The sequence below is a fragment of the Hyalella azteca genome, unplaced genomic scaffold (assembly GCF_000764305.2).
Source record: "Hyalella azteca isolate HAZT.00-mixed unplaced genomic scaffold, Hazt_2.0.2 contig6811, whole genome shotgun sequence".
NCBI lineage: Eukaryota > Metazoa > Arthropoda > Malacostraca > Amphipoda > Hyalellidae > Hyalella > Hyalella azteca.
This window is the reverse complement of record NW_025936959.1, coordinates 361,760-389,268: the sequence shown is the minus strand read 5'-3', so window position 1 is coordinate 389,268 and position 27,509 is coordinate 361,760. Positions and strand designations below refer to the sequence as shown.

General features: G+C 38.7%; 2 protein-coding genes across 4 annotated transcripts in view; one reads left to right on the top strand and one right to left on the bottom strand.

Moving 5' to 3' along the window:
* LOC108677221 (spectrin alpha chain) overlaps positions 1 to 8,033 on the bottom strand; it is a 23,163-nt gene extending 15,130 nt beyond the window's left edge. For 2 of the 3 annotated variants that reach the window (XM_018165409.2, XM_018165411.2), the window contains exons 1-6: positions 7,730 to 8,033; positions 7,258 to 7,489; positions 3,366 to 6,307; positions 2,478 to 2,666; positions 1,685 to 1,844; positions 698 to 849 (exon numbers count right to left, since the gene is read on the bottom strand). In XM_018165409.2, the coding sequence (XP_018020898.1) occupies positions 698 to 849; positions 1,685 to 1,844; positions 2,478 to 2,666; positions 3,366 to 6,307; positions 7,258 to 7,489; positions 7,730 to 7,906 (3,852 nt within the window). In that variant the 5' untranslated portion in view covers positions 7,907 to 8,033. Of the gene's footprint in view, positions 1 to 697; positions 850 to 1,684; positions 1,845 to 2,477; positions 2,667 to 3,365; positions 6,308 to 7,143; positions 7,201 to 7,257; positions 7,490 to 7,729 lie in introns of those variants that run through there. The other variant, XM_018165412.1, reaches the window with a different exon arrangement.
* Positions 8,034 to 22,303: 14,270 nt separating this feature from the next.
* Positions 22,304 to 26,071, top strand: LOC108677212 (microtubule-associated protein futsch-like). Its single transcript, XM_018165401.1, has 5 exons — positions 22,304 to 22,416; positions 22,620 to 22,857; positions 23,345 to 24,269; positions 24,712 to 25,300; positions 25,948 to 26,071. Exons 1-5 carry the CDS (start codon positions 22,304 to 22,306, stop codon positions 26,069 to 26,071), a joined length of 1,989 nt encoding a protein of 662 aa, XP_018020890.1.
* The last annotated feature ends 1,438 nt before the right edge of the window (positions 26,072 to 27,509 follow it).

The window sequence follows — 27,509 nt, the reverse complement described above, 5'->3', positions numbered from 1 at the left end:
GGACTAAGTTGTTCATAACTAGTCCTGTTTATTTCGATATAATGTTAGGTCTTGTTTAGGTTTTATGTCTGTCTTTGAATTTTGACTTTTGAAGTGATTTTATTCATTTTTAGTTTAGTCGAACTGATGATGGAGCTGGACTCCGAAACGTTTTCAATATCGATATGGTGAATTTTCTTGGCGTTTTCTTTGCTTTTAAATTCCTTGTGAACTTGCGATATAAGCAGACTAATGATATAAGTATTTACAATTTATTGTTGAGAAACTCTCAACTCGATATTTCACTGTCATTCCACGATACCTGAGGTTCTATGAGTGAATCAATTTCTACAGAAACATTCTATTGTAGTGTAAGATAAATCAATAGTTTTTTTACATATTTTTACAGCAGATATAATTAAGTTACTTCATGACTACGATAATCATGCTTTCTAAAAAATAATGAAAAAAAATATGCAAACCAAATTATTGAAAGTTCTAACATTTTCGCAAAACAATATGAGACAATTCACCAAACTTGATCACTTAAACCATAAAATATTCTTCTCATATCTTCAGAAAATATTCTAGTTAGCAACAAAACTTCCGCCGTGATTCTATATTACCTTTCATAAATCTATGAAATATCAAAAAAATATCTGAAAAGAGCGATTGATATAATTATGGTTCATGATCACAATCAAGTTGAGAAGAGGACCTTAGCCGTGATCTGGGTCCACTCCTCGTTGATCTCGCGCTGCTTGCCATAAATGGTGTCAGCAGCCTCGGGGTGCGTCTGCATGAGGCGGTTAGCGGTCTCGTCAAGCTGTCGTATCTTGTCGCCCAGGGCAGCCAAGTCGCGCTCCAGACCTGCGTCGTGAGTACCGTTATGAAAATAGTACACGGCGGTGGTTGAAATTAAAACCAGCGACTGAATAACAAGGTACTGAACGAGAGCCTTGAATATCGTACGTGACTTTACTGCATAGTTATATGACCAATTGAATTACATGGTACTAAATATGAGCGATCAATATCGTGCGTGAAGGTAGAAGATGGTAAATGAGCTAGTGCATTCCAAGGTACTGAATATGGAGACACGAGAGAGGCCATAGGTAACTACAGAAATGCCAACCAAATTTAGATGGATATTGTGCACAAGCATTAATTTCCGTAAAAGAATTAATTACGTTGAGTTAAGGAAAGAATCTTGCAATGTTCACTATATAATTCAACAGAGATTGTGCAAGATTAAGGAAAGAGTACCTACGGCAATGGATCGTATTATTCAAGTACTATATCACATCTTTACGAAATCATAAGAAAACAGACATAATAATTACGTTGAAATCAGAAGTTTTCAAGTAGTTAGAGCAAAAAAGCATAAGTATTTTTAAACATAAAAAAGGTTTTTAATATAACTTCATAACCTTTTCTTCGTCACACTATGTTTTTGTCAAACAGATCTTGTTAGGGAGTAAAAAATGTGTGATCAAAACGTCATCGTCAACTGACTCTTTTTTTGCCATGGCTTAATCTTAGTTGAAGACTGAAATCAGAACGATGTATGGGGGCGGAATATTAACAAGCAGAAGCGGGCTTTCGTCAATGCATTCAGCATAATCTTGAATGATTTCTCTCAATCGCCCACGATTACCAAAAATTGAGATTTTAATTTGTTAGGAAGTAATTCTGATATGCCGACCTTCATGTTTGCGCTGCAGAGCCTGAACAGATCGCAGGTCCTTGCCACAATCATCGTTGTTAAGAGCCTCATCTTTCTCCTGGATCCAGTCCTTGGTCTCGTCCACGTCGCGGTGGAAACGCTGCACCTCGTGAGCTGAACCCAGCTGCGACTGACGCTCCTACGGAATAATATTCCGTTAATTGTTTAGACTAAGATTTCAGAGACAGATTTTAAAACGAATATATAACAGGAATATGAAATTTATGGAAGAAGAAAGGATGTAACTCAATTTTAATAATTTCGTTAATTGTTTACAGTTAATTTCTACAGGGTTTTAAGAGAAGAATTCTGAAATAAAATAGAGCAGCAAGGTAACATTTTCTATGATATTGTATAGATTAGACCGATTTTTTAGAACTTCGTCAATTGTTTGACCTCACTCGAATTTTAGAGAAAGATTTTAGAATGAATATTTAACAAAAATATTACGTTACACGAAGTAGAGGAATGGTAAAACCGAAATTAGTAAAGAAAATGTGTCATCCAGAAAAGTATTCGAGAAAGTCCCATTGCGAAGCTGCCACGGATTGTACATGGAAGAGACTTGACCGCGAGTGCGAGTCAATAAGAATATATAGATATTTCTATGTAACATGAGCCTACACAGTTACTTCAGGAACCGTTTGCTTAGAGATCATGAATGTATGGTATAACTGTAACAGAGATTCGTCTAACTTTGAACTGCGCGATGCGTTTAGACTTCTGTCTGCCTGTCAAGACCAGGGTTCTTGGTAGCACCTATAGACCGTACCTGAGCCATTTGCTGCAGGGAGGTCCACTTGGTGTTGAGGTCTTCAATCTGAGTTTGGATTTTGAGCGCCGCCTCAGTCTGGCCGACGCTCATGAGCTGCATGGCGATCTCGTTCATCTCGGCGAGACGCACTTCGTTCGCTTGCAAGTCGGACTTGAAGTCGTCAAACTTCTTCTGCATCACCTCCACCTTAGCATCGTTATCAGACAAGATAGACATTTTATTTGCATTCATTGGTGAAATAACGAAAAATCGAAGTCAGTCCATCATTTGCCCTATTTTTAATTATTGATTTGTAAGTAAATTATCCACGGGGGAAATGCTTAAGCAATATCAACCTCAAATAATTGTAGACTTGGAATAAAATTTCTGGCACTCTGGAATAACTGCAAAGAATAAACGACTACCCAGAGAGGCAAGCATAATGACAGAGAGGTAAAGGTAATATTTTTTGAGCTGTAACATACTGAAAGGAAACAGAGACTCGTCGTGAACTAAAAAATCACGTAAAATTAAAATTAAAAGCAAGCATAACAACCGTAATGACTAAGAAAATCATAGATTCTATTTGGTATTCTAATCTCATAATTTCAAATAGAAGTCAAGAAGAAAATAATTGAATACTGCCAAAGCCATGAGAAAGCAGTAGAAAATTAAATGATAAAAAAAACTTATTTTCTTGACATTTGTTAACACAAAAAACTAGTACCAGATATTTTAGATGTGAGTTAAATTGTTTCGTGGCAATCTACATCTCTATTTCAGAGCTCAACTCGAAAATTGTCATAAGCATCAAAATTCTTCAATGGCCTAAACATTATAAATTAAAAAGTATAAAATAATTTATAAATATTATAAAACTAAAGGAATATTGCAATCAATCTTCACCTGTTCCAAGTCCTCTCCAACATCCTCCACTTGAGCATGTTGCTCTTTATCCTTGATCCATTGGGCGAGATCAGCAGCCTCGCGGACCAAGACGTACGCTTGCACGCTCTCACTCAGCTTCTTGTGCCGAGCATTTGCGAGGGCCATGAGGTTTTCGTACTGCGCCCTGATCTGGTTCTGGCGAGCCATGATGTTATTGGCATCAGCAAGATTCTGCTGCGATGCAGTCAGGCCCGAGTCGATTTTCTTCACGTAAGCGGCAGGCACAAAACCTTGTCGGTCGTTCACTTCAACTTTCCACCAGTCCTTGTTGTTGTCATTCAAAAGCGTAAGTACGTCGTTTTTCTTCATGGAGACCTCACGAGGAGATTTTTCGACATAATCATAAAGCGCAACAACGCACTCCTTGCCTGAGATGTCAGCAGCAGCAGAGTCGTGCTGGCGGCACGCGTTGGCTTGCTCGTCCAAAGATCCGATGGTCGAGCTGAATGCCTGCAAATCACTCATGAGAGCTTCATGTTTCTTAAGCAAAGCTTCGGAGCTGTCTTCGTCTTTGCCAAAGTCTCCTCCTGACGCAATGGGCTCTTTCTCCTTCATCCAAGATTCGGCTTCATTGGCGTCAGCGAAGTACTGGTGAGCTTGGAGTGAATCATCCAAGTCCTGCTTACGCTTAGAGGCGCGATCCTTGAGCAGCGACCAGTGCTGGTTGAGGATGTTCAAGCGTTGCTTGATCTCATCAGCAGCAAAATGACCGTCGCTTATCATCTCCTCACCGGAAAGGGTGACGGCAACAATTCGATTTTCGTGGTTGTTAATTTCAGCCAACACAGCCTGGTGTTTCTTGATCAAGTTCTGAACGCCAATGAGATCGCGACCGCGGTTGGTGGAGGCAGCGATGGGCTCCTTCTCGCGAATCCAGACTTCCTCGTCTTCAATATCACGGAAAAGCTGCTGAACAAGCAGAGAGTCTTTCAGGCGCTGCTTGCGTACAGCAATAGGCTTTTGCAGGTTATTGTAGCGTTCTTGGAGAGCGACCTGCTTGTTCTTGATGTTTTCGGCATCGAAGTGTCCGCGTTCAACGAATTGCGTGGCCTGAATCCTCACGCCATCGATCCTGTCCTGGTGAGCACCAACATCTGCTTCCAACAACGCCTGTTTCTTGATCAGGTTCTGGACTCCAGTCAAGTCCTTGCCGTAGTCCTCGCTCATTAGCTGGCCTTCAATCTCAGACAACCAAAGCTCAATGTCCTCGAGGCCACGGTTAAATTGCTGCTGCTGAGAGGCCTCCTCCAACTTCGAGCCCTTGCTCTTGGTAGCGTCTTCTAACGAAGCCCAAAGATTAATGATCTCCTCCATGCGGCTGCTGATGCGGTCGCTTGCGTAGTGATTGGAGTCAAGCAAATCCTTGCCAGTACTTGTGATCTCATCAATGCGCGATTTATTTGCGTTGAGTTCCTGGTCAAAGTTCTGGTGCTTTTGTACCTTGCCATTCAGGTTGGTGGGATCCAAGTAGCTGTCGTCTGTGGCGAACTTCAGTTTTTCGTTGATCCAACCTTTAGTTTCATCGCAATCACGCTCGAACTGCTGAAGCCTGAAGCTGTTCTCTAGCATGATACGACGTTGCTTGCTCTTCTCAAGCAGCGCAGATCGGCGCTCCAGAAGCTGTTCACGACGATGAGCAACATCTTCAGCCGCGTAATGCTGACCTTCCATTAGCTTCGTGGCAAATTCATCCAACGCCTTGATCTTCTCTTCCTGAGCAGCCAAGCTCTTTTCAAAATCTTCATGCTTCTTAATGAGAGCTTCAACTGAGTCGAGCGAGTCGCCTAGGTCTTGATTCTCGAGGAAGGCTTCCTGTTTGGCCATCCAGGTGTCAGCCTGCTCCGTGTCGCGGTAGAAGAGCTGCAAATCCATGCACTGCTCGTACAGAACGCGCCGCTCCTCCCACACGCTCAGAAGCGCGTCCTTCTCGCTTGCTAGAGTTTCGAGTTTCTCCTTTACTTCAGCAGCGGCAGGATGGTCTTTGTTCTCGAGAATAGTTAGTCCAGCCTGTTGGGTGGCCTTGAAACTGTCTTCGCGAGCATCTACTTCACCCTTGTGCTCTTGATGACGTTCCAGCAAGGCCTCAGCACCAGCAACATCCTTGGCAAGTTCATCCGCCCCAATGACGGCGCGCATGTCGTTCATCCATGACACAAGATCACGGAAATCAGCCAAGAAGCGATGCAAATAATAGGACTCGTCAAGCTTGAGTCGGCGGTCCTGAGCTTTGCTAGTGAGGGTCGTCCATGAGTTTTCAATCTCAGCAAGCTTGTTCTTGATCTGGTCGGCATGAGGGGCATGAATGCCGCACAGACGAGTTGCCTCGTGGCCTAGGGTCGATACCTTGTCTTCAAGAGCGGCGAGATCTCTTTCTAGGCCCTCGTGCTTGCGCTGCAACGCCTGCACAGACGCCAAGTCTCGACCGTAATCATCAGCACTCAGCATGACGGCCTTCTCACCGATCCAGGCTAGGGTCTCGTCAGCATCGCGGTTGAATCGCTGGATCTCGTGAGCGCCCAAGAGCTTCTCCTGCCTCATAAGTGCAAACTGACGAAGACGGTTCCAGGCTTCCTCGAGTTCCTGACGGCGCTTGGTGATAACCTGTGCCTCAGGGTGGCCTTCCTCCAGCAGTTTAGCAGCAAGACCGTTGACCTCAGTGACACGGTATTCTTGGGCAGCCATGTCTTTCTGGAACTCATCAAACTTGCGCTGCAGCACCTCGACGTGTTCGAGGTCCGTGCCGAACTCTTCGCTGGTGACAAAAGCCTCCTTGTCCGTGACCCAGTAGAGCACCTCGTCGCACTGCCTCGTGAACTGCACCAGAACAAGGGCTTGCTGGAGACGCAAGCCTTTGTCAGCCAGACGACTGAGAAGCAGTTCCCAGAGACGATGCAGCTCCTCTGGAATATACAATTTTGATCTGCTTATTAGTAAAGCATATACTGATTTAATGAAGATACAATTACAAAAAAAAAAAACAAAGATTGAGCTCTCGGTTATGCATTTGATAAGAACATAATCTGACATATAATGTGCAGGTACCGTAGAGCAAGCTCTGTTATTCTTATTAGCCTTCTGCTATATTTAAGGTTTACAGTGTTAGATAGGTGTGTTCAAACTGTGAAAATATTTCAAGGCTCAAATAGCTGCAAAAATCATATTTTCACTACAATTCACTCAAAGATATAGTGAAAACATTTGAAGGGGTGGGAACTGAGTACATCCTAATGGGCAAAGCAGGGAGCCATAGTAAACAGGTGATCAGTATGTGTTAAAAAACAGGTATTTGCACAGGCTGAAAAGAAAATGAACAAACCTAAATGAAAAAAAAAAAAATCAGCCAAATTTCCTTCATTGAACGAATCAAAGCATGAGAAGTACTAAAATTTATCCCACATCCACTTTGAAATAATGATATTAGAAAAATAAAGTACTATTTCTTGCCTATTTTTTATTCAAATGATAAATGATGATGAATAAAGCTAGTCAAACCAGTTTCAATAATTCATATCTTAAACATCAAGTCAACAGCTATGATATGGCTCAGAACCAAAAGTTTCTCACAAACGTCAGAGGTTCAAGAAGGAATTTTCAAAGGAAAATTTTTCTCACACATTAGTCTGAAGCCAAAAGCTGCTGAATCAAATTGTCATTTCATATAATAGAAATGAGTAATTCAGAATTTTTAGAACATGCAAGTTAAAACAGAGCTAATCGATACATTTTTTCCACTAACCCAATTTCTGATGAATGATCTCAGAAGCAAAGTGCTGATTCTTGATCATCTCAGATCCGGTGTACGGTACGTAATAGAAATGAGTAATTCATAATTTAAAAATTTTCCACTAACCCAATTTCTGATGGATGATCTCAGAAGCAAAGTGCTGATTCTTGATCATCTCAGATCCGGTGTTGTCAAGCACAACAATGGCGTTGGAGTGAGCAGCCACCTCAGCCTCAAATGCCTGGTGTTTCTGGATCTTGGCCTGCAGGTTAGTCGGGTCCTTGTAGGACTCGTCCGATGCAGCCTGCAGCTTCTCGTGGATCCAGGACTCCAATTCCTCAGCATCACGCTTGAAATACTGTTAACACAAAGTAGTCACAAAAGTTAGGTTCGTAAACATCAAATTATGCTTGCACCATTTAAAATACACATTTATCTTGACTGATTCAACACCAGAATATTTAATAGTTTATACCATTTTCACTCATAGTGGAAAGACAGGCTTATGATACATGAAATCATAACACAGTAGTTTTGTGATAGATAATAAGGAGTGAAAAATACTCCAAAATTATTAATATTCTACAAGTACACATACCTGGAACTTTCGGGAGTCTTCAAGCTTCTCCCTCTTGATCCTGGCTTCACTCCGGAACTGCTGATAGCGGGACAGCACTTGCTCACGTCGGTCCTGGATGTCCTCAGCTGACTCTAGGATGCGGACCTCCTTCACCACAGGCATCCCTCCTCCAGTATTCATCTGACTGGCTTCCATTTTGCCTCAGATCTATAACTTTTTATTCCAATGAAACTCTGTGTGTGCACTTTATTTTAAAATTTTTGCTGAAAAATAAGTTTGAAATCTGCAGACTCTGTTGGATTATATACTTTTATCAATAAATCTTGAATTTGTTAACTAGGCAAGTTTCAACTGGTCTAAAATATTTCTTTCAATTCACTTTGATAACAAATGAACAGCAAAGAAACAATAACAATCATGCAACACTGAAGTGCAGTAATGGTAATGAGAAGACAATTACTAAAGTGAACCAGCAGCCCGAGCTGCCTCCATATCAACTTAGAACATTCCGGCAGTAGATATACGTAATGTTATCAGCCAAAAGCCAACTCCTTATCACAAATGGAGATAAAGGGCTCAGTGAAAAATAAAAATTTATGAGACACTGTCATTCAATCAAAAGATGCATTCTATAGAGAAAATTTAGCAAATGTTTGGAAAATTTATCAGCACCAATTGAAGTACCTACACTAGGTAATGAAACACAAAATAAATGGTTACTAATTACCTATAATTAGAAGCCACAAAATTATGATGCATTCTCAAGATTCATTCTAATATCAGTATATCACCCAACATTAGAGAATCAACTGCTACAACATTACTATAAATTACATAAAATGATGCCAAATTCATTTTTAAATGGAAATATATCAAAATCTGCTGCTCAAATGAAGTGAAAAGCAAGTGCTAGAGAAATAATTGAATACGGGTATCAAAAACAACATCAAGGCAGATCACAAAGCTGCAACAGGAAGCACTAGATAGATAACATGACATATCTTATCATCATATCTGAGGCTTAGCAGATGAAGATAAAATTTCATATTGTCTGAAAGATGTCAATGCAGTGCAACTAAGATGAATTAAGTAAAGAATTTTAAATAATGTTGCAAATATTTTCGAGTTAAAATATATACCTAATGCATAAATAGAAAAATGGAGTCATTTCATTCTTATGCCCAAATATCCCACTGAGGAATTGTATATTAACCTAACATCAGGCAGTGTTCCAGTGTACACTCTGGCACAATTCCTAGGTCCAAGAAAATATTTTATACATTTAAAAACTGGAATATGCATCTGATTGAGCACTAAAATAATGTATTTCAATTGAAAACTTCAAGACTAATGAAATGTTTATCATTACCACCTTGCAATGCAAATTTAGATCCTATTGTTCTGTCCTGAAAGTTACAAAAAGTTGCACAGTATTGGTTGGCTGTTTTCCTGCATAAGCTCGACATTGTACTCCTTAACTAGCAATGCTAAATTCAATAGTTAATATATTCAAGATTGATCTAGTCAGTTCATTTGATTGGATCAAAACATTCAACCAAATTATGAAGAGAAGGTCCAGAAACTTCAACTAAAAATTTTACAGCATTATATATGAGTAGTAGGTACTTGTTAACCATATAACCCTTTCAAAATCCAAATATTACATATTATAGCAACATGCATGATTAATTGAAATTCCAAAATTGGCATAAAAACATGTCAATTTTAATAATGGTCATTTATAACCCATTAAAGAAAATTATAGAATCTAGTCACTTGTGCATCTAAGGGTTAAGGAGAAATAAGTAAAAAAAAACTTTGTGATTGGTTCTAGTTTAATGAGTTCTACCACTTTAAGTATTGGTTAGAATCAATCCAATAGTAACCATTACTTCTGAGGATCTGATTGTCAGTACTGGAAAGTTAGTTAGTGTTAGTACCGTACTGTAATGGTGTACATCAAATGGTTAGTAAGTGTAAGTCAAATAAAGTATTTGACTGAAGGCTAAACTATCATCATTGGTCAACAATACAATATTGATAAGTCACACTCAGCAGCAATCATAGTGGTAAAGCAGAGAATTCTTTAGACAAGCTCATTTACAAGTCCTATATGCAGACCAGTATAGTATCATTGATACCAGAATCATAAAACATTAAATATTGGTTCAAATCTTCAGTACATGAGGAAATAACAAATGAATGAATCTAAAAACTTGTGCTTGCCACTGACCAGTGCCCACTATGGGAGCAATTGCATAAACCTTGCTGATGGTCACTAAAAACCATTTAATACTGGTCAGAAGTCAGAACTAGGATTTGTATTGTTTGATAACCACATAATGAATAAAAAGCTTGTTTTATTCGCTCTAGAAAGTCAGAAAGATGTTGTTCACTTATTTTTATAGAAATGCATGCAAATAATGACCAGAGAATGCATTATATTCCAATTTGCAGAGAATCAAAATTCATCAGGTGACGTTAATAGATCAAAAGGCAGGTCTCAGCAAGGATTTATGATATATTTAATGACGTTTTGAATGTATTGACATTCATTTCAAAGTTAATAGAAGCATTGGTGAATGAAATATTGGTAGACATTAGTAACAGTACATGATACATAAACAGAAAATGTCTCTGAAACCTATCTCAAAGTTCAAACAATTTTGGTAGTTTAAAACAGAGAGCTGGAATTTGCCAGCCTTTTGATCTATTAATGTCATCTGAATAATTTTGATTCCCTGCAGGCTGCCAGCAAATTGGAATAAATGCATTCTCTGGTCTTTATTAGTATGCATTTTAACAGAAAAATTCTGCCATCTTAAGCTAATTTATGTTTATGGAATAGATTATTTTGAAGGCCAGCAACATTGGTGTTGTGGATGTGATCAAGTATAGTAACAAACCACAGAATTTTTTAGAATCAGTTCATCTTTAATTTCCTCATCTACTCATGATACTCAACCAATTTCTCTCGTGTATGATAATGCTGGTATCCATGATACTTTACTGATCTACTTGTAGGACTCAAACATGAACTTCAGGAAGTTTAAATATGTTTTTAAAAATTACTTTTTTGAGGGAACTGGGAAGCATCTTGAGCAAAATTTCTCGGTTATTTACAGACAGATCACTTAGAAACTTGGTACACATGTGTAAAACTGAAATGTATAACTTTATTGTTCATGTCAATTTTTCAAAAAAAATGAAAGAAAATGTGAAATTCTTTAAAAACAGCAAAAAAGGGGGGGTACAGTAGAAATCTATCTCCTCCTGTGATTTTCAAGCTACAACATTGAGACGCATATAATTCGATCCGTAAAGACAATATCTACCGATTGGTCATTGCTCTTTGGAAATTCAAATTTTTGTAAGTGGGGAGGCATTTTTGGAAAATTTTTCAAAAATTTCTTGATTTTCACCCCCTGCACCCTCTTTTTTTCAAAATGGAATCCAAATTATAGCAAAATTACAAAAAAGCTACAAGCCTACAACCAATCTCTAGATCGTTTCTTTGCAAACAAAATGGTTAATCTCTCATTGCTGTAGCTTAAAAACTCTAGGAGGAGATAGGTTTGCAGTGAGCATATGCAACTGTTCAGGACAGCGCAACAAAGCACCAAGCACCCGCAGCGCGCTATATAGGCCTTTATGGTAGCAAAGATACCAGGCAAGGTGTTGATTGAGCTCAAATTCACTCATATGCAGAGAACGACTGCATGAGCACCTTCCCGCATGACAACTAGTGTCAACTGGCAAGTAGTGGGTGACTAAAGTGCAGCATCCACAGACCAAGCCAGCAACCAAGCCTTACTCTTTTGTACCTGGCCGGTATTACCCGGTAATTTTCCTACAAGAGAATGTTAAAGAGCTCCACATCCCACGAGTCCACGACAACTCACTCTTTTTCTATGTTGTGAATGCATAAATCAATGTATTGTACAGAGATGGTTTTGGAACCGTTGGACAGGCCAGAATGTCAGCTTTAAGAGGAGCATAAAAACGGGGAAAGCCAAAATTGTTGATTTGTGCTCAAGACCCTCCCCTTAAAGACAACACTTCTAAAGAGACCAGTGTCTCCATGTTAAATATGTGCAATGAATTTCTTATCTTATTTTTATATACTTAAAAATATATTTTTTTTTTTTGTCTAAGATTACAAAAAATGTTTAAAATTATGTATTCTGTCAATTGATTCATGTGTCTCCACTCTCCAACTTTAGGCAAGTGTGCTAAATTTAAGAATGATTGGATCATTGGACAGGTCTTACAAGTTACAGTTTTAGTTAGGTACCTCAGTACTAGTCTGGAAAAGTCCTATTTTTGTCTGAAATATCGCGGCTCTAATATCATATAATTTCAGTAGTATGAAATCTCGAGGCTCGAATGTCATAAATTTTTGTTTGATTAAAAAATCGCGGTTTGCACTTCGCAAACATGTCATTTCATAAAATTTTCAACTTCCGCAATCCGCATTGCTTTACCGTTTCTGCCAAAAATATCTTGCAGAAAAAACATAAACATCTAATGGAATCACGGCTGGCAAATCCATAAAACCACGGCTCGAAAAATTCAGTCGCGGCTCGCCAAGTAGATATATTCCATACTAGCCTCAGTATGTGTTAAATATCAATTATAAGATTTGTGGCAGGCAGACAAACAAAGAAACGAGAAGTGAAGTTAAAGAAAAGTGTTGTAAAAAGCCTCTGCTTTGAAACCATGTCAGGTTGAGTGCTAATATTAGTGCCATAATCATAATGATAATGCCATTGAGAATTGAGCATTGAAGGTAGCAGTACTGTGGTCAGTGTGGTGTAGCATATTTCCCGTGAAGGCAATTTTCATTTAAATTTGGTAAATATGAACATAACTGTCCAGTCCACATTTCCTGAATTGACACTCAATATGTTATATTTTACATGCTTGTTTACACATGAGTGACATGATATAGGCCTAACGCTGCAACAATTTGCAACCTTCTCAAGATCTCTGACCTCCAGTCTCAATTAGACATCTTACGAGTTACGACATCATTAAACTCGGAAACCGTCAGCAAAATCAAAGTGACAGCTACGCTACCATTCGGCTATCCATAGCTATTATTGAGACATAAATTATATAGATTTAAGAAACAGTAAACAAAAAGTCCTAATACTACACGAATTTATCAGTTTAATTCATTAATATAGGAAATAACTCTGTTTATACACTGTGTCTGCTGCCGCACCCTTCCTCGACTGCCACCACTATCGTCCTGCGGCTACAGGGAACCAATGAGGGTCGATGATCACAGAACTATATTTAGGATCGAAAGCCACACCTAGTTTTTAATATTAGGTCATCTTTTCTTATTTTCGGAATTCAACTTAAAAAAAATAATCGACTATGAAAATAATTTAAAGTTGATGCTTTGGATCATTTGTCAGATCGACTAAATCCAACAAGAAATTTTAACGAAAATCTGAAGACGCTCACAAAGAAAGAAAATGACTAACTTTTTTCTAGCATAACTATGACATTTTTCTTTTATGTACTATTAAAATAATTAAACTGATTTGATAACATGATACATGAATCGATGATAACCGATTTGATGCGATGCATGCGCCAATATATGACTTATCTATCGTCAATGGAAAGGATACACCACGAACATTTTGTTCTTAAGGAAAATGCTACAGCATTTTTTAATATTACTCAAACACGGTATAATGCAGTTCCGACTATTACTATGTATACGGTTTAAAAATTCCGACATAACATGATGAAAATTGTTCATATAATGTTTGATCCCAGGTTTGAATTAATACATGTATTAATTCAACCATGGTTGATCCTACTCATATCCACTGGTCTTAATTCGGGCGGCCGCTCCGCCATTTTTAGGACAAATTTTTTTGAAAAATTATCAACGCTCTGTTTCTACGTTTAATTAACTTTGTCAAATCGAAACCGATTTCAACCAAATTAACAATAATACAATTTTTCCACAATAATCTTATGCGAGCTCTATCAGCCCATTTTTCTTTTGTCACGCTTAGAATTTGTTAGATGCTAAATTTTAGTGCCTTAGTTTTACGCTCATAGTTTTGTCAAATCGAAAGCGATCTTGACTTAATGGGTGCACAGCCGTAGACCAGCAAATTAACGCTCAAATCAGCCCTGGAGCCAAGATCAACCATCTAAATGCTATAGATATTATCATCCTGGCACCTAAGCAGCTGTAGTCAATTGACCTATCTCACCACACGAACTTTAATTAAACCAACACTGCTTCAGCACACAAGATGCAACTCCACATAGTTAACGGTCAATACGTTGTTCTCCAATGCTTTATAACCCATACCATCACCTATTACACATGCTGTTATCTTAAGTGTCCGCTGACCACACTGCATTGCCCCCCCCCCCTGGCATGCATCCCGACTTAATCACCACTACCTCAGGAGGTGAGATATCACCACTGAAGCCTTTTCGTCTCAATGCGCATCTACAAGCATGTCAGATTTTTTTCCGCCCCGTTTTTTACACGTTCCAAGCCACCAATTTTACGCTTGATCAAATCGAAACATATCATGGTCTTATTTAAACAACTCTTTTTATTCAAAATACGCTCCTGCACGCCACGATTGACCATGCCTGCACGCGTTATCGGAATTTTCTTTATCCGTTTCGTTTTCCCTTAGCTTGCTAAACACTAAGTTTGGTTTACCTGCAGCCCTTTGATCTCCGATGCATTTACCGTCGTCTATGCTATTTGTACCTAATGACTTAGGTCCTAGAATTCCTGTCAGTTCTGAAAATGTTTAACTTGTCGTTTAGCAGGCTACTTGATAGCAAAGAGAACATAGATCAATTCGACAACATTCTTTGTCTTTCGTACCTGTATAACGAATTCGATGCATACGCTTTTGTTGCAAACGCATATTCTTAATAAATGGCTTCGTTGCGAATTAGATCAAGATCGGTTCCGCTTTGACAGAGCTATGCATATATTTTTTTATAGTCTGGGTTAAGACTTGTGGCAACAAATGCGCCCACCAACCTGTTCTCTGTCAGAAAAAGCTATGCATAGAAAGGGTGCTGCATGAGCAGCATATAAACGTGTCCAAAAATTCGTTGCAAGAACTCGTCATGTAAGGGTTTAATTATTTAAATCTCCATTTAAAATCTATTAAGAGATTTTACGAAAAAAAAAACTATGAAAGCTTCTTTATTGACTGACTTTTCAAAAATTTAAGGTGGTTTTGAACGAAAATTTGTCTTTATTTACCAATTTTTAGGAGTTTACCCGGACTATGGAGTATATACTATTAAATAAATGCCTAGTAATTTATTATAAATCATTTGACAAAACATGAAACGATTCGATTGCCGATTTGGGGTATTCAGAAAAGGCTTAATTGAATTCTTGAAATAAAAAACTATTTAACTGACTTCTGAAATTCGTAAAGCATTTGTGACTGTGCGAGTGGGAACAATTCCTTCTGAAATAAATTCGAATTGAATTACCAATTCGCTCCATTCTCACTTTAAACCGCAAAAATGATCTTGCCACATGAAACTTGATTCAGAAATGACAAAACGGACATACGCGATTTTCATACATCATTTATGCTGTTGTGAAGTTAATGTTTCTTGGGTTATAGGAAAATCTCTACGGTAGTTGAATTACCAGAGTTATTCAAAGTATAACTCAGAAACGTCCAACTTGATGCTCTCAAAATTCATACACGAGTGCTCTGCGCCACGATGTGCTCTGAGCTGCGTTTCGTTTCGATGCGCTGTGCTTTGTGCGTAGCTACACTACGCTGTGCACTGCGCTATACTGCGCCGTGCACTGCGCTGTGCACTGCACTGCGCATCGCTGTGCTGTCTTCTGAGCTACGTTTCGCTCAGAATGCCCAGGGCTTGGCCGATGCTATGCCTATGCTATATTCATAATAAAGTCTGTAACGTTGCAAATTTGAATGAATTCCAAAGGTTAGCGTAAAATTTACAGTTTAATTATTATTTAAATTGTCAGGGAATCTAATACCGAAGCTGCTGAACTGACATTACGGAAATTCATGCTGTTGTAAAGTTTAATAAATATATGGGTTACATAATATAATAATAATAGCGGTTTCAGCGTTTATTAGGCCGTAGGCCTGTCGCCGATTCTTAACATCGCAGAACATTCACAGCATTTTGCGGTCTCGAACTTGCAACTCACTCCTACAATTCTGCTGTGCTTAACCGCCCGGCCTCCTTGCCGATTCTGACCAGAAACTGGCGCACAGAGCTGGGATCGAACCCGCGCCTCTTTGCTCCAATCTTGGTACTCTGAACTTTAACTACTGGGCCACCCTGCCCTAAACCCTCAGACCCTGAACTGACTCTGCCCTAAACCCTCAGAAACATACAAAAATTTTTTCGTTGCGAATGTGAATAGATTCCTATTGTTCAAGTTTAAATGCCAGTGTAATTGACCGGAAATCTAATTCAAAAATTACTGAATTGACATACATAAAATTTATACAGAATTTGTCACGTTGACGATTTGAATGAACTCTTCCCTTGGGTTAGGGAAATTTTTCAGGTGAATTAAGGGAGAAATTTACTAGAAACTTAATTCTGGAACGGCTGCACTTACATTGGTCCAATTTATTCATCGCGTGTCTGCAGGTGCTACCTTGGTTTTCACCCTAGCACCGATTCCTCTGGGCTGATTCGTGACAGATTTAGCGCAATCAGCTGAGTTCGCACTCACACAATAATTGTCGGCGCCGCAATGCGTTGTAGACTAGCTAAAGCAACAACTTCATTTCTTTCGTTAAATTTTGTTTTTCTGTGAAAGGCTTTTGAAGTTATGAGCTAACTAGTTACCAAATTATGAGGACTTGTTTTATATTTGGTTGAATTTGCCACCAATTCCATACAATGCAGCATTGCGACGCTCGTCGATTTGTAGGTGTTCTATCCGACTATCGGCTAAGGCATAAGCATAACCAAGCCTTTACCAAGCCACCAAGGTGTTGATAGAATTTTTGATGGTATTGACGTGATCGAGTTGGCTGTGTTAATATTGCTTGCCGGCCAATGAAGTGAAAATATTTGAACCTTTTCGTGTATTGAATACCGGAAAGTTATGTAGCTAAGTAGCTTCAAAAGAATATTTCATGTTCGACGACTAGAATGAAAAATAGGCATATACCTAAATTATAAATAACGTGAATATCACATTCATGAAAAATTACCGTATTCCGGTTTTCGACATTTTTCTTAGGCCATTTCAGTGTTCAAACAACCTAACTTTGAACCCCTAAATTGGGTTGAACTTTGAAGCAATCAACCTTGTCCGTTGTCACCTGGTCCTGTGACCTGTGCTGTGCCAAATAACTTTTAATAACTAGGATCTTTTGAAAATAGGTTAGTTTTGTCTTGGACAGGAAAATTTCACAAGAAATTTAATAAAGCAAATGAAATTTTCTCTTCTTATAGAGTTATAGGCTAGTATACAGGATACAGCCTTGCAGGAATATTTCTTAGGCCAAAATTTTCCTGAACATTGGTGATGTTTACTTTACACTTACAAAGTTACAGCAGTTTAGGTAGGCTAGCCTACACCTGTGTTTACTTAACGGAGAATGACCCATTAAATTTGAGTATAGCTAATTGCTACTCTTTTTGCTTTTTTACTGACATTTATACTCAACGGTTACATTTTACCAACAATTTTGAAATTGCATCATTTGCATGTTTTCATAAAATTTCAAAACCCCTAAATAAAAAGTACTAAAAATGTTGAAACCACAGACCACAGTGTTAGTGTATGGTGGCGGCTGCACTCTGCAGTAGCCAGAAAGGATTGGAAATTTGGAATTTTCCTACTTGATACTGAAATTTTGTGGGGACAAAGTGAAAGTGACAGATTGTGAATAGTGGCCTACATTTAGAATATTGCAGTCTGATCATGTTCATTTGGTACCTAATACCATCAAACGGGGTAAAAAGGGACAAGCGGGGCCGTGAGGCAAAAAGGGACAGTCCTCCAAGTCCAACATGTTGTGGAATTGTTGTAGCAGCTAAACTAATTAAAATATTGCAAAACTAAAAATAGTGGTGTGAAGTTCAACATTTTTATTATACATGCAGCATAAAGCAAGTTGGGAATTCATACATTTCTTACCTCTAAAAAATCCCTGAAAAAAGGGTGAAAAGTGAGATTTTGGAAAAGTAGCTCTGCTAAAGTGACAAGGTCTGTAGCAGAAAAAATATCTGTTGTATTGAAAAATTTTACTTACATAAAAGTTGCACACTACTGACACTAGTGTTGGCTTAAAAACGGGATTAACAGAATTTGCGTATCTCATTCCAAGAAAAAATGGTGGCCAAATCACTGGCCATTTCCACAAAACGGGGTAATAAGGGACACCCCTGGTCCCCTGGCCCCCGGGGTAATAAGGGACAGCTGTGGTGGTGCAGCTGTGCAGGTGAGCAAGCTGTGGTGGTGCAGTAGTGCAGCTGTGCAGGTGAGCAAGCTGTGGTAGTGCAGTGGTGAGAGACTCTGTCTCTCGCACCCAGCGCCTGGGTTTGAGTCCGACTGAGGACAAGTTCTACCGGGAAGCACAGAGCCTCAGCTCATGGTCAACTCAGCCTATCATCCAACTCTGGTTGATAAATGAGTACCTGGCTTGGCTGTCCAGGGTGTTGTGTAATATAAGGGACAATAACAATAAGGGATACACCTCTAAAATTGCATTTACAAGAGAACCTTAGTTAGCAAAGGCTCCAGTTAATGAAAAATCAATTAACAACAAAGAATTTCGATTACATTTACCTTGCTCAGTGAGAAAATTTCACTTAATAAAAAATTACTGCATCAGTCATCACAAAATTGTGCATAAAATGTCACAGATAGAGTTGAGCACTGGGCAACAAAGAATGAAAAGTAGTTAACCTAAACTATGATTTATTTCTCCAAAAAATATGATGGTTGTCACTAAAATATTCCTTCTTGTTTCAGGTATGTTTTTATAATCTTTTTTGTTATAGTGAAATCACTTGACTTGATTAAATTGTGCGAAATTACAAACCATCCTGTAAGCTCACAGATACAGAAGAAATGCTACATGGCTGCTGATATGAAGCTTGCTGTGGACAAGGTCGTTGTCAATGCTCAATGGCATGTACATGGATACAGTAATATAACCAGAGCTGGGCAGCGCTACTTGGAAATGTAGCGGCGCTACCGCTACCGCTACATGCTCTAAATGTAGCGGGCGCTACCGCTACCGCTATACCCACTAGATTGTAACGGGCGCTACCGCTACCGCTACAGTAAAATGTAGCGCGCTACATTAGCCGCTACAATGGCTAAAATTATTGGAAATCTCTAAATGTTTATTGTTCTGCTATTGGGATTAATTCATTAACATTTAATGATAATAAAACATTTTTAAAACATATCAATGCAACTTTATTGCAATTAACCTCACCGAACTAGTATGGGTTAAACCCCAGGGTTAGATACAGTACATAAAAGTTACAGTTATTTTTATGTTTTACCTTCCCTACATGGATGTGAACTTTAATCTACCAATCTAAGAAATTATCCACATATACATATAAAAATCAGTCTTTTTTGTATATAAATGTGGATTATTTTTGAGATTGGTAAATTAAAGTAGACATCCGTGTAGGGAAGGTGAAACATAAAAATAACTGTAAGCAAACTGAAAGATGAAAAAACCTGTAAGTGGTAACTGGTAACAACTTAACAAGTAACAACTAACATGTTGACACTAGTAACAGGCTGAGGTTGACAACATTACACCAAAATCTTACGTACAGTTTTATTCTGTAATTTATATTATGTATGTATCACGCTGGTTTTTAAATAATAGTTAATACTATAAGGGGACCGGCTACCCTAAAAATCGGAAATTTTGGCTTTACCATTTTCTTGACTCATTTTGTAGCTGCTGAAAAGGCGCGTCTAACGCAGTTTACCGCATGTCTGTGCGTGCTATAATTTTTGCGTAAGACAATTTTAAAAATATATATATGAACATTTTTTAACAATATTTACAAAGATTTATTGAATTAAATCTGTATATATAGATCATTACTCTCGTTAATTACAAAGTGTTTGCACTCGTTTGAAAGCTACAAACAAGATGCGTTTAATAAAGCTACTACCATTGATGTTCATGCAATAGTTTTTGCGTAATGCAGTTGTAAAGTTATGTAAAATGAATATTTTATATATATATTTATGTATAAAAAGTCCCATTTATAGCCTATTATTCACGTTAAATTGAACATAAATAGGTCTAAAGACGCGTGCTGGTACCTTGAATGCAAATAATTGGCAATGGGAAAGCTTGGGCTACAATATCAAGACTTTTTGGGCATATTCTTCTGTTTTCAATGAATTTTACTTTATTTGGCTCTCCTGAACAATTTAAAAATCCAAAAAACGCCATCTTAAAAAAATTATAACTCCAACAGTTTTCAAGCTACGGCAACGAGAGACATACCATTCGATTTGTAAAAACAATACCTAGCGACTCTAGAAGCCTTTTTTTTAATATGTGCATGGTTTGACTTATATATGGGAGGGGGAGGAAGGTGGGGGGTAAAAATGTGAAAAAATGGGAAGAACGCGAAAAAAAACTTACCGCTACCGCTACATTGCCTTAAATGTAGAGCCGCTACCGCTACCGCTACTGAAAATGTAGCGGCCGCTAGTAGAGGCCGCTACATGTAGCGCGCTACTGCCCACCTCTGAATATAACATTAATAATATGGTAATGTATGGATAAGGTAATATTATATCAATGAAGAAAAACCAAATAAAAATCACAGAAAATATCATTTATTCTACATTTACATCATCTACAAAGGAAGAGGAGGACTTCAGAGTACTGTTAGTAATAGATGAGTACACTCTGCATGCTTCAAATGTTTAAAATTGAGTTTTATTTCAAGTGTCCTTTTTTTACCCCATTTCCAGATTAATTTAGGAGCCTTTTATATTGTGTCTAGCATCTTGCAAATAGCATATGTAATTTTTTTGGAGATGCCATACAATAGCCCTTGCAAAGACCTTTTAAATGAGCCCAAACTTGTTTATGAAATATTTCATGGTATGAAGTTATTAACAAAAAATGCTTAAAACCATCCCTTTTTACCCCATTTGACGGTAATTAGATAAAAGGTATTTGTCTGGTAATAGGAACCTTATGGTTCCAAAAATGGTAGGAAAGCTCTAAACTCTAGTTAGTGACTTGAAAAATAAATCTTTTCTACACTTCACTGACTCAGCCACAGTGAGTTGATAGATACTGTCAATGCCAATAACATTGCTGCAACACAGAAGTTGCCTGTCATTGGTCTGCTCTGTCTGCACTCTGCAGTAAACAAAACTTTACCACACCTTTCTAGCTTGATCAAAACAGAACTACCCTACAAATGGAAGTTCTGACAATCTTAGCTGCTTTACTATACAATGTTTGGTGTTAAGTTGTTGATACATGGCAAGGTAAGTGCAGGATGAAATTTATCAAAATGGAATATTAAGCAAATATTAATGAATATTGTGGTGCATATGTTTTACGTACTATACTAATATTTCAACAGCTGCATATCAGTGGATTTTTTTAGTGCCCAATTTTAACTTCCTGGCCGTCATAAATATTTTTTTTTCAAAGTCTAATGAATGAAAATGCTTGCATTTATCCAATGTGAAAAATTATTAGGTTTTTCATTTTTTATAACAATTGCATATTCAATACCAATCACTTTTATTATTTCTTCCCAGAAGTTCACAAACTACCTTGGCTTCCAAGATTTTTCAATTAAGTGAACTAGTTTTGAAATGAAAAAGGAGAATATTATGAATAAGACTCTTGAGCATCTGCTTGCTCAAAATCCAGATACTTGTTCAGCTGTCTTTTCTCATAACACCTTGAGTAGAGGTACTTTGAGTGACCTGATTGGAAAGAACAACAAGTTCTACCATTGCAAGCAAAGGTCGCAGGCGTAAAGTGGGTTACCATCACCCTGTCAGCCTTATTAGTGTTGTTTGTAAACTTAATTAATATTTTGTGAAGAATAGGGTTATCAATCGCTTAACCCACCTCTTGTCAAAGTCAACATGGTGTCATAGCTTTTCGGTTGTTTATCACCAATCAATCCTTTATTGTGGGTGATTACAATTGCTAGCTGCACTAGGGCAAGCACTCCAATGTATCAAAGACTTTCTAATAGGTAGACATGGTCAGAGTTAATCACACAGTTTGACAGTGGTCCACAATGGTAAACCACAATGGAGCATCTTTGACCATTTATATTGATTGTACATATTTATAATTGATTTGCCAAAAGCTTGGTCTAGTACCTATATACAATCATTCATGATCCATATTCCATCAATGCTGATGACACAAAAGCTAAAAATGCATCACGAGCAATGGAAAAAAATTGTAGCTGCAAGATGATCTCAATAGTATAATTTTCGAGAGACAGCTGCATTCTTACACTGCTTGGCCTAGGTAAGAAAAATAAGCAGCAATTCTGCAATATGCGAAACATGGAAACAACTTAATGCCTGTAAGAGCTCAGAGCCGCGTGCGCCTTGTCAGAGCCACGTGCACCTTGCCAGAGCCGCGTGCGTCTTATCAGAGCCGCGTGCGCCTTGTCAGAGCCGCGTGCGCCTTGTCAGAGCCGCTCAGAGCCGCGCGCGCCTTGCCAGAGCCGCGCGCGCCTTGCCAGAGCCGCGCGCGCCTTGCCAGAGCCGCGCGCGCCTTGCCAGAGCCGCGCGCGCTTTTCCACTATTCCTGCGTGCTTATTGTTTGCAAGAGTTCAAATACTCGGCCAGGTAGCCCCCAAACTATGATAAATTTTTAACGTTTCTCCATAGACTTTGTGTCGTGATGGATGAAGACACGAGCTCTTCCGAGAACACAGAGCCCTGCAATGACAAATCTAGGTCATCAAAATCTAGCAATTTGCTTCTTAGTAAAGTATCAAGGCCTTCGAAAATGTCAACACCAAGTCGATGCAAAACTGGACATAAAGTGCAAGATTCTTCAGTCCCTTCCAGTTCTCAGGCTGCGTCTCCTGCGTCTTGTGCCAGCAGGGCCAAGAGGGATAGAGAGGTGTGCGCTACTCTTAATTTTAATGCTAATTTTAACCTGGTTTTTCTTAACCTGTATTGTTTACTCAAGCTTTTATTCCAGTTTTTGAGTTTCGTTTGCCGAGATTGACTAATTGCCAATTTCCTCGATGCACGAGTGTGTTATTTTCTTCATGGTCTATTCAAGTGTATTTTTTCCTTTACGGTATATTTGTAAATTAGAAACTTTTTGCTATTTTGTTGTTTAATAATATATATTAACTTGGAAATTATTAGAATCAGTACTAATTCATGCTGCTTTCTTGGTATGTTAGTTTATCTAGCCTATTTTCACTGCCATTTCCTGAATGACTAAAAGACTTACAATGAACGTGAGGTTATGTGTTACATGTGTGCACACAGTGCGAATCACGTGCCCTACTTTCTTCCAATAATTGTCAGCACCTGTGTTGTAGTTTGATTCTTCTGATTCGATTTACAGTCAAGGTTTACTATTGTTTATTTTGCAGGGGCAGGACGAGGACAATAATCACTCGATGTCGGCTGATTCGTCAAGTGATGAGAGTATGGAAAGTACGAAGAAGATTAGGAAAGAAACGGCCAAGAAGAATAGGAAAGTAACTAGCGCAGGTAAAAGCAATAAAGTAACAGGCACCGGGAAGTGTAGTAAATTAGCAGCCTCTGGAAAGAGTAATAAAGTAGCAGGTGCTGGCAAGCGTAGTAAAGTTTCGGCTACCGGGCACAGCAGTAAAGAAGAATCAGCTGGGAATAGTAGTAAAGGAATGCCTTCAACTATAGATAGCAAAGAAAAAGCCCATCGAAAAAGTAGCAAAGATAGAGGAGCTGGGGAGAGCAGTGGAGATACAGGAGCAGCGAAAGACAGTGAAGAAACAGCTTCGAAGAAGAGTAGCAAAGGAAAGGATCGCTCCAGACAAAAGAAAAAAAGTAGTAATTCTGTAGCTAAAGGGCGTGACTCTAGCATGAATTCCTCAACTAGTGAAAAGAGACGAGAGAAAAGTTTCGAGGCTCGCAAGGTCAGTGATGATGACATGTCAAGTGATAAGAATGATGAGACGCTTCAGAGCATGGAAGTAACTGAAGATGATTCTATAAATATATCATGTTCAAATAATAAATCTATCAAACCTCAGACTGTCAATGGGAATACAAACAATAACTGCGAGAGTCAGGCTGGTAGCAGTCGGGAAATCTCGCCACGCAGACGACGCAGAAGTCGGAGCTATCGTTCACGTTTAGACGAATCTCCTGACGACGATGAAGCAATGGAGACGAACACTGCTGCGACTTCTGACGGTGGCGACGCCCGGCGTAGAACCAGGAGCAGGACACGAAGATCCAACGACGACAGCAGAGCAAATGCCGGCGAACTGAGGGAGACAAGCCGACATCGCAGAGCCGCGCAAGATGACGCTGGTAAGTGGAATCTCTTGTGGTCCTATTTGAATACATTCTACTATTATTACGTTTTAGTTTGGGTTCGAGATTTTTTCTGTTCAGAGTCAATTATGATCTCTCATCATCTAATGATTTTTTATTTTGTGAAATTACTAATCCTTGATTCTCTCCCTCTAAAAATGCTGAGTTTTGGTGGTATCTTGATATTCCAAGTTAAAATAAGAGTAATGCTACTAAAGATATTGTAAACGAGCGATGAATTTTATTTGTTGAGTAATTTTGAAAAGGCGATTGTCATGACCAACACAAGTAAAATCGGCTATGGGTAATTTATTGAATACTTTATTATTCATTCTTTGAATAAATATATTTTTGCTGAGGACTTTGTCCTTTTCACTTTGTACTTTTTATTACACATGAAAGCCTGTATGCTGTTTTCATATTATAACAAATTCGACAGGATCAGTATCGGAAAGTCGACCATTTCGCGTGGCTCAGTTCGTAGTTACGGACTCTGACGACTCAGAGCCACAGTCGCGACGTGAATCCCGGAGTCGTCGCTCCACCCGACGAAGTTCATCGTCGTCCAGACCTGCAGTCGTCGCTGCTGGCGGCGACAATAACGACAATGCCGTCGGTCTCGAGGACGCGAATCCTGAAGAAGACGATCCTTCAACGGCGGCCGACGGTTCCGTGGCCGCGCGCGTCACTCGACGCACAGGTCAACGTGAGGCACGTCGCTCTGGGAGACGAAGCTCAGATGCTGCAGCTCCTGCTGACGATGAGGTACATGTACGACGTTACCCTCGTCACCGGATGCTCCTTACGGACTCCTCCAGCAGTTCGTCGTCATCGCCGCTGCTCGATGTCCCCTCCGCAGACTCTGATTCTGCGGATTCCACCGAAAGTCCTTACCGCTCTAGGGCCCGCAGGAGGCGGCGTGCGACGCCCGGACAGCAAGAGGCTGAAATACAGGCTGAAGTGAAAGCCCTGCTGGATAAGCCTCTACCCAAGCACAAGTTCCACCTGACCAAAGAGATGATAAACAGGTACAACAATTTTCTAAGTTAATCGAAATTTTAGTATAATTATGATTCATTTCCGTGATTACCTGCAGTTTTGCTCTGACTAGCTCAGTCCGTAGGTTAATGGGCTTTTGTTAAATTGAATTTCCTATTCCATTTTATATCTATAATTATAAAGTTTCTATACTTGAGATGCAATTAAAGTTATCCATTAGATACTTCTAGAGCCCCTTAAAATTAAATCTAGAGCTGCACTAGTGTTGCTTCCTAGTTTTCCCGAAAGTTAGGATGATCTTTGCCAGGAAGTTATCCCAAATTTTTTTGGTAAACTCTTGGTTTACCTAAAAATACAAAAAAGTTACTACTAAAGTTGCACCTCAGTTACCACTAAAGTTACTTCCAAAGTTGTCCTTGGAGATACGCCAAGTGTTAATCCTAAAACTATCCTCAATTTTACCCATAAAATTACTTATAAAAACGAGATACTAATAAAGTGCTACCAATGAAAATTACTCCCAATTTTTCAATTTAAAACCTAGTCTTACGTTAATCTTAAAGTAAGTTACCCATAGTTGATTACAAAGTTAGTTCCGAGAATAACTACAAATTTACCCTCTAAGTTACAAATCAAGTCAGCCCCAAAGTTGTCTCCCTACGGTGCATGTGTGCAGGCAGTACGGGGGTGGCGTCTGTAGGGTGCGCGCTCGTGATGGCTGCGGGGTGAAGTGTAGCTTGGACTTCTCGAACCGCTACTACTCCTCCCTGCACACCGTCCAGCGCCTCGAGCTCANATAACGTCTTCCAAGTGAGCAATAGGAATAACGTCTTCCAAGTGAGCAATAGGAATAACGTCTTCCAAGTGAGCAATAGGAATAACGTCTTCCAAGTGAGCAATAGGAATAACGTCTTCCAAGTGAGCAATAGGAATAACGTCTTCCAAGTGAGCAATAGGAATAACGTCTTCCAAGTGAGCAATAGGAATAACGTCTTCCAAGTGAGCAATAGGAATAACGTCTTCCAAGTGAGCAATAGGAATAACGTCTTCCAAGTGAGCAATAGGAATAACGTCTTCCAAGTGAGCAATAGGAATAACGTCTTCCAAGTGAGCAATAGGAATAACGTCTTCCAAGTGAGCAATAGGAACAACGTCTTCCAAGTGAGCAATATAAATTGTTTCCAACCTAACTTGTTTTCAACTTGTTTGGCAAAATTTCTGATGGCCAATTGAATCGTTAAAATTTGAATCGTAAGGCAAAATTTGATTTTTACCATATAAGCTTACTATGAATCTCAGCCTTTAAAGACACCTACTTCCTCCTGTTGTGTTTGAGGATACGTTAATATTATTATTCTATGAAAAAATTACCATCCAACATTACTACACTAATACTATAATGCATTACTATTAAATCAAAGTTACTTTATCACGTTACATACCTAGTGATAGAACTAAGAAAAAGTTTGGAATTCCCACCAACCTCAGCCGTTCATCAATCAGATACATGCCATCTCCATTAGGCCGCTCAAAAATGGAATCATTAGCTTTTTTTCAAGTGAAATCTATTGCATAGAAAATAGAACTTTTTTTCAAGTGAAATCTATTGCGTAGAAAATAGAACTGACAATAGAACTGACGGTATTTTTGCACGTTTTATAATCACGTAAGAATCAATATCTCGCTCAATGATACCAGCGATTTTATAATACTACTATTACATAATATTCAATTAAAACAATTTCCCAAAACTTTTATTATAAAATTCCCAAATTTTTCATATTAAATAAAAAAGAAATTGAAATTTTTTGCAAGAGACGCACTAATAAATACGAAATTCAAAATCAAATAAAAAAAGCAAAAATTCAAAATCTAATTCAATTTACGAAATTTAAAAATCTGCGAAAGTAAAAGTACCTTAATTAGTAAAACTTTATGTTAGTAGTTTAAATTTTTTTCATATTCCACGCCGCCTGCCAAAAAGTTGAATTTAGTTTTTGTGCTCACTCCTGAGTGCATGAACAGCAAGTAGTTCCGAAACTCCCGCTAATTTATTTGACTTGCCAAACGTTTCGTGCCTGCTTTAAAGATTTAAAAAAATATTCGTATATTACTTGGCTTATTTCTGAGCAGAAGTCCTATGGGATTTCGCGCTCCTAGGGGGATTGTTCCTGAGCGCCCCACCGCTGAGCTCGCGGTGTCTGACTGTAGGTCTCAGTTTGTCTCTTATACACATCT